Source organism: Archocentrus centrarchus, chromosome 24 (assembly GCF_007364275.1).
Source record: "Archocentrus centrarchus isolate MPI-CPG fArcCen1 chromosome 24, fArcCen1, whole genome shotgun sequence".
Lineage (NCBI taxonomy): Eukaryota > Metazoa > Chordata > Actinopteri > Cichliformes > Cichlidae > Archocentrus > Archocentrus centrarchus.
The window spans coordinates 9,995,596-10,008,006 of record NC_044369.1 but is presented as its reverse complement, the minus strand read 5'-3'; the positions used below and the strand labels follow the sequence as shown (position 1 = coordinate 10,008,006).

Genomic DNA, 12,411 nt, shown 5'->3' with positions numbered 1-12,411 from the left:
AAAAACAGCTGCTATTTAAAAGACTGGTCTCTGATAATTACCAGGGATGTGATGGACACAAACAAACAAAGGCTTAACCGTCGTCTGGCTATTGTCGAAAATGGTATGCTTGTAAATGCTTCACAATAAAAGCCTTGTTAAAGTATTGGAACTTCGTGCAGTGAACTTACAATCTTGACTTTTTTTTTTTCTTTTTTTTTTGCATTTTTGGCCGCAGCGGCTTTTATCAGCAGTGGAGAGAGAGAGACAGGAAATGGGGGAAAGATGCAGGGGAAGACAAGTGGGCAAATTGGCGACAGGCCGGGACTCGAACCCGCACCACAACGCGGCATATGCATGTGGTCGCTGGCAGTCAGTTGCAATCAAACTGACTTTGGTGATGAAACAGCATTAAGACAGAGTCAGTCTGCTATCAGTTTGCAGTTGAATGGGGTCAAGTTGGGAATTATATGTGATCTGTGACAGTACAGAGATTAACCAAGATACACTGGCAAAAATTGCTAATCTGTTGATGTCTACGTGCTCTGAAATTCACAGATTTGAAACAGAAATTCAGAAGTTTCTCCACAAATAGTGATGTAGGATGATGATTTAACTCGATCACTTGGTAACCAGCTCAGTTGAGTCCACTATTACAAAGAGATGCAGCACAGATAACTTTGATTGCACAGTGTCTGTGTTTATAAAATAGACCGCATTTACAGTATTTGCAAACCTTCTGTGTGGGAGTGATTGACGTCAGTCTGAATTGGAGACAAGTTGCCTCCCATCAGGCAACCTGTTGTTAGGGATGTGCAATCCTTGTGTTTGTAAGTGGTCATTGCAAGTGACTGCAATTGATTTTTGCTAGTCGCAGGGAGGTTGCTGTCTTATTTTTACTCTAGCCTGGCTGAGCCATCAAAGGTTGTTTGTATTGTAATATCCTGAAGGGCCGTATTGGGAAACATGCTAGAATGAAATGCTCTCTATTTATTTTACTAGGTTTAGTTGCTCAGGTTAGGCTAAGGAAATCCTTTCTGGCCCTGATTAATCTCATAAACTCATCTTTGTCTATACTTCCAAGTTTTTCTATTTAAAAAAGAATCCTTCTGAGTTTCTCCTGCATGGGCAAGTTTTTAGCACCCACCTAACAGGTTTTAGCCAGAAAATCTTTAAACCTTATTTTGTTAATTGCAGCATTATTTACTCAAATATACTATAGTACACATTTTGCTATGACAGAAGGGGATGCTATGGGTACAGTATGATCCACTGTGGCAACCTCTAAAGGGATGACAAAGGTGATTTATGTATTATTTCAACACACATTCATTCAGTAATTCTGAATGTGTGTAGTCACATTAACTGTTAAATCAGCAATATTATAAATATTCTGTATTGTATTGACTACCCATGGCTCTCCTTTTTCACTGCTGAAGGCAGGTCTGAGTGAAGTAGTGAAGTACTTTAATGCAAAACTGAATTGCACCTGAATGGCAGAATGCTGTCTGTACTATCAAGATCTTTCCAAACAAATGGAAGTGGTTGAATTCTCATGGAGCCTTTTTTAGAAAATGTATTCCCTTTTGCATCTGCTTGCAACAGGTCATGGCAGTTAGCTGTCATCTCAGAGCATGTTTATGCCGGAGGTTTGTGTCCAGTACAGCTCAATTTTTGTTCCGAAAAGTTTGCTTGAGATGGAATGCTTAAGGACATACAAACAGGACAACTGAAAGAATCGGCTAAAATTGTTCCCCTCGAATTTATTTAACCTGTAAGGCGACTGTCTATTTTTTGCTGGCTCTAGTTTTAAAGAAACATTTTACTCCTGCTATTTTTAAAGGAACGTTATTTCCTTTTCAAGTATTGATTTAAATCACCAGGCCTAAACTCTCACTGTAAGCAAATGTATGAAAGATTTGTAATTAGACAAATGTTGGCTCAGTTTATATTCTAACTTTAAACCCCAAGAATGTGGTTAACCCCAAGATTTGTCTCTTTCAGTTTCTGTTACTTTAAATTTTTTCCCTTTTTTCCTATTTCTTTCCATCACACTCTCTTTTTCATCTCTCCTTTTTTCTGCATTCCTTCTGTTGTTTCTCCTTCTGTCATTCCTCTAATTATTTTTTAACCCAATTCACAAGCCCTAAATTCCAATCCTTCTATCCTCAATTATATATTTACTTATCTTTTGTTTTCGTTCATCTTCCTGCCAGTCCTTTATTTCCATTTTTCTTTTTCCCAATCCTCCTTTACACCCCCCGCTCATTCTCCTCACCTCTTTGGTGAGAAGGGGAATGAGAAAGAAAGAGAGAAACAAATTGGTAAAACCTCTGGTTTTACCAATTTGTTTCTCTTTCTTTTTACTTTTCACACTCTCTTCTGTTGTGTTTCATTTTGGTCTTTTTCTGCCTTCCAGACGTTTTTTTCCTTGCCCATTTCTATCTTGCTCTCCATAACAGCATCATTAGCATTTTCTAACCGAGTGGGCTAAATTGAAAATGCTAAACGAGTTTGTTTCTGTGGTAATTAGTGGTAACGAGGAACACAGGAAGTTAATGGAAATGACTTGCCTCGTTAAGAGGCGACTTCCTGTTGTACTGATTGAAGTTCCTATTTTTAACAAACACGTCGAACACATAGGACAGGACCCCGGGGATATGAAGAGAGAGAGAGAGCTGTGTGTTTGTGTGCAATATGTATTTCTGTTTAAATTGTGTGCATTAGTATGATTGAGCTCACAGTGAGTGTTTGAGGGTGGTGCTGGGATGAGGTATATTTGCCTGTGACTTCCAAGTGTCTACAGTCTGCACATATTGTTCATATTTACTGCATATTTATATAAAAACACAATGTATTTTGGCATGGTATGTCCCAGAATACAAGAAGGAACAGACACTGTGTCTGTGTGCATGTGTGGGTGTGTTAGACTTTTATAACAAGCATAGCTAAAAATAAACTAAAAAATAAACACAAACATCTGTGGATATGAAAATATTTTAGATATATTTATATCGCTGTGTGTTTTTGTACCCTTGAGGCTATCCTCACAACAGCATGAGTGAAATCCTGTGAGGAAAATTTGTATTTCAGATGGCCTGCTCTTGAGGAAGGAAGCTTATTAAACTGTGACGTGTGAGATTGCACCTGTCAGCTAACAGCTAGCTGGCTGCTGCTGGTCTCACAGCACCTCATCATGCCCGAGTGGGACTGAGCCCAGAAACCATGCATTATTATGTGTGGACAACTATATTCCTTTTCAGAAATAGTCCATGTTAGATAAAAGTTCAGCAATGTAAAGGCCTGGATTGGCTCAGAAACTGTAGGTGGTGAAAAGAAGTGAGTAATGATTTCCCGCAGAGATACTGAGCAATCTATACTCACCATCCACTTTATTAGATACAGCTTCCTCTTTTCCTTCTGAACTGCCTTAATTCTTTGTGGCACAGATTCAACAAGGTGCTGGAAACGTTCCTCAGAGATTTTGGTCCATATTGATGTGGTATCATCACACAGTTGCTTCAGATTTGTTGGCTGCACATCCATGATGCAACTGTTGAGGCCCTTTGAGTATAGTGACGTCATCGTCATGTTCAAGAAACCAGTTTGAGATAGTGTGAGCTTTGTGACATGGTACGTTATTCTGATGTAAACAACCATCAGAAGATGGCACACCATTACACCATAACCATCAGCCCGAACTGTTGATACAAGGCAGGATGGATCTGTGCTTTCATGTTGTTTATGCCAAATTCTGACCCTACCTTCCAAACTTCACATCAGAAATTGACCTGGCAACAATTTTCCAATCTTCTATTGTCCAATTTAGCTGAGCCTGTATGAACTGTGTAGCTTCAGTTTCCTGTTCTTAGCTGACAGAAGTGGCACCCATTGTGGTCTTTTGTTGCTTTAACTCATTTGCTTCAAAGCTGAACGTGTTGTACTGTATGTTCAGAGATGCTCTTCTGCATACCTTGGTTGTGATGAGTGTTTACTTGAGTAACTCTTACTGTCCTATCAGCTCAAAGAAGTCTGGCGTAATTCTCTTCTGACAGCAGCAAGGCATTTTCGCACAGAGAACTGCCACTCATGGCATAGTTTCTCTTTTTCAGATGATTCTGTAAACCCTACAGCTGGTTGTGTGGGAAAATCCCAATAGCTCACCAGCACAAGCAACCACGCCATGTTCAAAGGCACTTAAATCATCTTCCTTCCCCATTCTGATGCTCAGTTTAAACGAAACCATCTTGACCATGTCTGCATCCCTAAATGCATTGAGTTGCGACCATGTGATTGGCTGATTAGATCTTAGCATTAATGAGCAGTTGAACAAGTGCACCTGACAAAGTGGCTGGTGAGTGTATATACAGTATACATGTGTGTAAAGACAGTAACTTGCTTAAATAATTTTGCTGACAAACCAAAGTCACTATGTTCATCTGTTTGTCGCTCTAGAAACAAGAAAATCAAAGAGATGGCAGGCTCTTGACATTGAATAGATTTAAACTGAAATGACCCATCTGTCAACATGTTGTCAAACATGTCACTAAGAGTCTCTAAAGTGTCCACCTCAAAGCTAAGCACAAAAGTGTTCAAAAGTGTTGAGTTTTTTTGTGCTAACAGCACAAAAAAAAACTGAAGTGACAGCAGGGAGGCATGCTGCTATTATTTCTACTTCTCTGTTGTTGGTGAAACTCAACCAGTGGTGCCAGGATAATTATCTCATTCACCAAAAAACAAGCCTCTTCAGTGTTGTTTTGTCAGTAATGAAGGAGGTAATGATGGGTGACCCAGTCTGTCATCTTTTCAATTATTCATTGTCAACTTGAAAAACACAGGAGACTGTACAAAGCTTAAGAGATACACAGATTTCTTTTTTAATTGAAGCATCTAGAACATGGTAGTTTTTTTTTTTTCAAGTCTACATGCACCTGAATAGATTCCTATTAACCCAGAAATGCCTATAAGTCATTCCATAAGTCAAAAAAAAGTTTTATCATCTTGCTCAAGCAAATTTGGTGTCATGTTTTTATTGTGCCAGAGCAAATTCTCAAAATAATGTCCAAATCACAGTTTATCACTGTTAATTAACCTGAAAAATGAGTTTTTTGAGATAAAAAAAACTTTCTGGACAGGCAACATGAGTTCTTAAAGCTGCCTTCATTATGCTCAGTGTGACATTCTGTATTTATATCCCCTCCCAACACATACCTGGAATTTCTGGGTGGTGGATGATGGATATTTTTGCACCCACATATTGGTGTAGGTTAGAGTCATGGGGGAGTTGGAGAATGACTGAAGGTAAATAGAGTGCCTTTGCATACATACATAATATTATTTTTTATGTGTGTGCATTTCGTTGGTAGAACTGTCAAGACAACACAGAGGGTGATCGGTGTGAACGCTGTGCTCCGGGATACTACGGCATAGTCCGAGGTTTTCCTGATGACTGCATACCCTGCGCTTGCCCCCTCACCAACCCAGAGAATAAGTAAAATTTCTATTCATTTTTTTGTTTTTTTTGGTAACCGGTGGCTATAAACTTTAAATAATCATTTGTGTGCATCATTTTATGTACATTTATCTTTTTTTTTCTCTGTATGCTTTATACATAGACTCTTGCAGTTTTAACATATTTTTTAATGTCTGTGAAAAATCACTTTCTATATCCAGTTTCAGTCCCACCTGTGTAGCAGAAGGACTTGATGACTACCGCTGTACTGCCTGTGCTGAAGGATATGAGGGGAAATATTGTGAGAGGTCAGACACACACACACACAATGTGGACTACATATTTAAATGCTCAATGACATTTTGGGCCGACAAGGTGATGCAGAATGTAATCCTGAAGTCTGAGATGACTAGTGGTACTAGAATTAGAAATTATGGATGGAAAATGGTGAATGGAAATCTATGGGAGTATTCAGTACTGTAAAGATGGCAGTTGGTGCGTCCCTGTCCCCAAAGAGCCAATCGTCTGCTTCATACCAGTCAAACCAGGAAATGGATTTTCAGTTGTTTGGTTGCGGTGATTTTTTTTGGCTTATATTTGAGACATAGTTTTTTTCATGATAATAGCAATCAGCTAAATAAACGGTAAAGCTGAATCTTTAAGAATATTCTAGCATGTGCCGTGTCTTAATTTTACTCTAATGCACTTGAGGTTTGCATGAAAACATGAGAGTTTTTTTTCTGGTATTATCTCAGATTTCCAGACCCCACTGTGAGTACTATGCTGGTGGGGTCTGAGATCCTTTGTGGTAAACTGTTTACAATGTAGGGTGAAAATATGTTAAAATGTGGTTCATTTTGAGCTTTTTCTCTATGTGATCACCCTGTTTAGGTGTTCCACTGGTTACCATGGTAACCCAAGTGTACCAGGCGGTCGCTGTGAGGAGTGTAAGTGTTCCCTGTGGGGTGCGTTGCCCGGACCATGTGACCCTGTCACGGGCCAGTGCCGTTGCAGGGCTGGTGCATCAGGAATGACGTGTGACCAGTGCATGGAAAGGCATGTGTGTGGACCATCGGGGATCATCTGTAAGACTAACAGACAGCTTTTTGTTCATAATTCTTTTTTTTCCTTCACCATTTATCTTTGTTTCCTTCATCTTTTACTGTGTTTTTATCCAGAATGCCTTCAGGTTGAAAAATCTGGTATAGACCTTATAGGTGCAAAGAAACTGAAAGTTAACACAAAGGTTCATATTTTACAGGTAATGTGACTGGAATTATAACGCACTTACCTTTAAATTAAAGTTGAAAGATTTTATTATAAAGATTAGTCTGCAGTGGAAGTTGCCACAAGAGTAAACCAGCGTAGCAGCACGGGGTGCCATACTTCATGAACCCCACAGACTTGCTCTCTATCTCTTTCTTCTCTGTTCTTCTGTTCTTTTCCCTCTGGTGGTTCACCTCCCTGCATTGTCACCTGATGTTGTGATTTTTACTTTATTTTGGCAATGAAATGCAAATGAACAGTCAGAGTTCCTTTCTCCAGTTGCCATGGGAGACAGTAGATTGTGGCAGAAGTCAGATTCAAGTCATTTAGAAAATAATTTCAATGTCATTTGGAGCTAATTTAAACTTAATATGACCATAATGGCAGGGCCAATTTGGTGCCATTAGCATGTCTAGAAGGAAGTGTATGTGTGCAAGTGAGAGCATAGAAGAAAAGGTTGTAAGACAGAGGCTGATGTGAAATTGCTGCTGTCAGGTCAGTGAGGAAATTGCTTGCTCAGGTCTTTGTGTTCAGACACAAAGCGTGTGTTCATAAATTGGCAGTGCGTGTGCCGCAATGCACCCTGACACCAAACCGCTCGCCTCTGCATCCAGGCTATAATCACAAGTCCTGATGGTTTACAGAAAATGGAGCGATCACACTGCTGTTCACTTGTTGAAGAGTGATTGGACTCCGCAGTTCTTTCTGTTTTCTGGCCTTTCTCCCATTCTCTCAGATGCCACTGAGCACTTTTCGAGTCACAAGTGGCAGAAATTCGTGCATCTCTTGCATTTGCTGTATAATGCTGTTTGCAAAGAATTGCACCCCATTGTAATGAGTGCATTCCTAAATGTTGCCAAGAGATGAAGAATTTGTAAAATGTTTCAAAATTCAGGATGAAATTTTACAGTAACATGGTCTGTGGTTATAGCCAAATATTATATCTGTTTAATTATGGAAAAAAATCCTTTGGGCATTTGTACACTGCAGGGAACAGAGCAGACCTGCAGCGTTGCTTTAAAATATTTTCTAACTAAAGATATTACGCTGACGTTTTACAAACTGTAAGTTAGTAAGTTACAAAGAAACAACAGCACAGTGGGGGTGTTTGCTTTGGCGTGTTTCTCTGAACTCATTTACAGCCACACGTCTTAATTCAGTGGTGCATTATAGCTTTTAAGTTTCTAAACCTAGGATGATTGTAACGTACTATATGTTTTATCCTAAGATTGTGAATATGCGTATTTATAGCATGAACTGCATTATAATTTACTATATTACTATAGGTTCAATATTATTGTATGTTACTATAAAGCTCACAATTCAATGTTTTAAAATGGCAGAAACCATTTTCACTATTGCAGGGTGTAAACAGATATATAGTATTGTTTTGCTAGTTTTATGGTAACTCATACATGTACAGTAATGTGTGTCATTGTTCAAATCTACTATCAGCAGACTTGTACAAACTCTTACAAGCTTTATCATGTAGTACAAGATGTTTTCACTCTATGCTGAAGTTGGTGAATACAATCCTTCATCAGTGAGCTTCTTGAATAGCTTGGATTTGACAAGCAGCTATTTACTCCCACATACAATGTAGTCTGCATTTACTGTATGTGTGAGTGTGGGTTTGTGTGTATGCATTAAACTGCATGAATGCATGGGTTTATTTGTCTTTTGTTGTTTTGTCAGAGATTGATAGAGTAGAAACTGTTTTTATTTTATTTAATTTTTCTTTGATTTCCCTTGTCAGAAATTTTAATTTGTGTAATAAATCAGCCACAGGCTACAGAAGGGGAAGAAATTCACATGCACGCGATATAGAAGGATGCGTGTGTCTTAGTGAATTCCCTGGTGTGTGCCGTGCGCATTTGTGCGTGTGGGAGTGTGTGTGTGTGTTTTTAGCCTGCAGTGTGTACTCATAGTAGGCACGGTGCGCTGAATTTCATGCATTGCCAGCCCTGTCTTTCTGATGCCAGAGCCACTTAAACAGAAAAACACAAGCAGTCACCATAGTCCCATATTGACGTGCTCACACACATTCAGTTGTAAAAACACACTCAAAACTCAAACTTTCTCTCAAAGTTAACCTATAAACTCACACTCACACACAGAAACACACATAAACCCATGATGACTGTCAGTGGATTTAGCTGGCTTCATGACTCATTGTGTCAACTGTGTGTTTGTACTTGGTTCTCCAGCCTGTGATGATGAGTGCTCTGGTTTATTGATCAGCGATATGGACCGCCTGCTACGCATCATCAGTGAAGTCACTTTGACCACACCCCTTCCACCACCTTATAAGGTGTTGTACCGCTTTGAGAACATGACAGAGGAACTCAAGGTAAGAAGAAAAAAAAAAACACGTGAGAGTATTTGGAATGTGTATTTTCATGTAGTTTTACTCAACCTATATCCTAACTATGAGTGGTTTCATTACACTTAACTTGAGATCACTTTGTCTTTAAATTTACATTTTGGCCTGCATCTTTTACTATTTCATCTCATAATTTTAATTTTCATGCCCCAAATATGAAGTTCATAGTAAACTTCTCAGTTTTATAGTAGCTTAATGTATGAATTAATGGTGATTCTAAAATTGGTGTGAATGCAGGGATTTTTAATTACATCATTCCTGTTGCAATTGAAACAAATTACCAAGTTACAGTGGCTCCTACACACACCACAGGTAGCAAAAAATTCTTTATAATTTACTCCAAGTGTTCAGCCCTGTGATGGACTGGCAACCTGTCCAGGGTGTACCCCACCTTTTACCACCTTTTGTCACCTGATAGGCCACAGCCCCCCAGAAATAGCCCCCTAAACTGGAAAAGCGATTAAGATGGATGGATGGATGGATGGATGGATGGATGGATGGAAATGTTTTCTGTTTTTGAAGGATTTGCAAAAGAAAATATGTAATATGTACTAGTATAGTGTGTTACTAACTGGTGAATCTTTGCACATGTAAGAAAGCGTATTAAAATGCTGTGTAATCAAATATATGGTTGTCATTAAGACAGCACACTCATGATTTAGCTCACTGAGGAGAAAAAGAGAGGCTCGTTCTCCATGAATGCTTTATAAGGAGCTTCTTTTCAAGTCTTTTCTGAGTGCTTAATTCCAGTTTCATAAAGTTCTCACGTTTATATTGCTAATACATACTGCACTATGAGACAATTTAAATATGTTTATCAGATGTGTTTACAATTGAATTATTTATATCTTCCTTGCCTCTTGCACTCACTTTTTTATCCTTTTCTTTTTTAGCTCTACGGCACAAACCCAGACAGTTCAAAAGCCTAGCCCAGGGCCAAAATGTGTCAGACATTTCTCCCTATAATTCCTTCATCTCTCTGTTTCTCTCTTGCAGCACATGTTGTCGCCTCAGAAAGCTCCAGAGAGATTACTCCAACTGGCTGACTCCAACCTGGGATCACTGGTTACAGAGATGGACCAGCTACACAGCAGGGTAGAAACCTTTCAGTTTTTCTTTTGACTCAAGTTTTGTCTCTATTGTTGCCTGCTTTTGTCCTCTCTTAATCCTTGTTTCACTCTTTTTTTGTGTGCAACTGAAGAGCACACTGTGACAGGCACTGAGATCATAAAGCAACAGATGTGCAGGAAGGACGCAACTTTAGTTTTATCTTTAACAGTTTTTGGTCACCGAGATGAGAAAATATAGGCATATAGTAGAGCACAAAAGTCTCCTTATTTCCCCTCATTTCTTTATATTTTGCTACAAAAAATGGGAAATATGTGCAGCAATTCATTGAAACATGCAAACATAAATACAGATATATACAGGTCTACAGGAACAGCTCTACAGGCTTCTTGAAGGACCTTCAGCGCTCTTCTTTGGATGTTGGCTGCCTTTTGTTCAGTTCTCTATCAAGATGATCCCACACTGCTTCAATAACGATGAAGGCTGAGCTGTTGGGAGGCCAGTCCTGTGTGCTCCATTGTGTGTTCTCTATCCAGGTGTGCTTTTACTGCACAGGCAGTGTGTTTGGGATCATTGTCATATTGATAAATGAAGCCAATCAGATAATTTCCAGATGTTGTTGCACGGTGGGAGCAAAATCAGATGGTACTTGTAATAGTTCCATTACTTTTGACATGTTCCCCAACACCACTGTCTGAAATGCAGCTCCAAACCATGACAGAGCCTCCACTGTGTTTTTCAGATGGCTGCAGACACTTACTGTACTGTACCTCTTTCCTGACCTCCTCTGTACATTTTGACAGTGACATGAACCAAAAATTTCAAATTTGGATTAATCACTCCATAAGACCTGTTGTCACTGATTTTCAGTCCAGTTCATTGTCAGTTTATCATATCAGTTTCACTTTAATAGTTCATATTTCAAAGCAAAACTGATGTCATGAATAGCTTTCACATTCCCTGGAACTCTGTGTTGCTCCTTCTGGCTAGTTATATAGCTCAGCTGGGCACAGATTAGCAGATAAATGGTTGTCACACATGAACTATAGAGAGTTCCAAAGCTTTTGTTTGTAAAATAATCCATTTCAGACAGTTTGGTTTAGTCGAGGGTTTTTCAGGACAGAGGACACCTGACACCTACTCATGTTCCCCCTGTGCCTGTGTAGGTTTTCTTCAGGTACTTCAGCTTCCTCCCACTTTCCAAAGATATGCATGATAGGTTAATTGGTGAGTCTAAAATTGGTGTGAATGCAGGGTAGATACAGCTCTTAACTGCACAGAATAAAGTACTCTGTGAATACATGTGAAAGTGCTTAGAAAAGTGATATATAAATCCAGTCTAGTCCATTCCATCGATTATTCTGTAGTCCCACAGAATAAAAGTTGAGGGCAGCACTGCCTGCCTGAGAATCCATCCGTGCATAAAGGTAATTAAGATTAAGAGTTTTATTGTTTTTGCATCAGAAATATCCTGAAGTTTTTATACCACATAAATAATGCAGTATTCTACAAACACTTTGTCTACTACAAACTCTGTTTTTACAATCTTGAGAGTCAAAGTTGTCTGTAAGAGTAGTTTACCAACACAGAAAAAAAAACCCCACTTTGAGTGGAGAGGACCTATAAATACCAAATGGAGAAAAATAACACTCACATTCATGCTGTCAAGCTGCAGCCTTTTAGGGGCTGAGGCCTTGACATTTGTTGACAGCAATACTATCCCCCACACTCCATCTCACACACACACACACACACTCACTCACACAAACCAGCTAAAATGATATAGCATGGTCTTGTCAAATCACAACAGTAATTACCTACACTTTCTTTCTGTCAGTGTGTTCCTGCATATGTCTGTGTGCGTTTTTGCTAAATTGAGTGTGTGTTGAAGTGTTTTCATTTCTGTCAAAAATTCATCTGTCTTTTTTTTTTTTGGTTCTTTGTTGATGTTAATGTGTGATTTTTTTGTTTGTTTGTTTTGCATCAGTAATTCATTTATCCTCATATTTGTTTGCACACATTTGTTTGTATTGTTGTCATCACCTTCTTTAGTGTTTAAGATATCATTCTTCTTTTTTCTTTAGAAATCAGTATGTTCACTTATTCAACACTTGTTTATTATTATATGGTGTATATGTTCGTGTGTATAGGCCACTAAGGTGTCTGCTGATGGAGAGCAGGTTGAGGATGATGCTGACAGGATTCATAAACGAGCCGAGGACCTGGAGCAGTTCATCAGGGATACACTGCTCGGAGCTAAAGG

At 39.0% G+C, this 12,411-nt stretch overlaps 1 protein-coding gene across 2 annotated transcripts in view; it reads left to right on the top strand.

The window, feature by feature from the left end:
- lama2 (laminin, alpha 2) overlaps positions 1-12,411 on the top strand; it is a 224,728-nt gene that overhangs the window by 156,805 nt on the left and 55,512 nt on the right. For both annotated transcript variants that reach the window (XM_030721257.1, XM_030721256.1), the window contains exons 33-38: positions 5,346-5,470; positions 5,653-5,739; positions 6,323-6,516; positions 8,905-9,047; positions 10,077-10,175; positions 12,299-12,410. In XM_030721257.1, coding sequence (XP_030577117.1) covers positions 5,346-5,470; positions 5,653-5,739; positions 6,323-6,516; positions 8,905-9,047; positions 10,077-10,175; positions 12,299-12,410 — 760 coding nt within the window. The remainder of the gene's footprint in view (positions 1-5,345; positions 5,471-5,652; positions 5,740-6,322; positions 6,517-8,904; positions 9,048-10,076; positions 10,176-12,298; position 12,411) is intronic.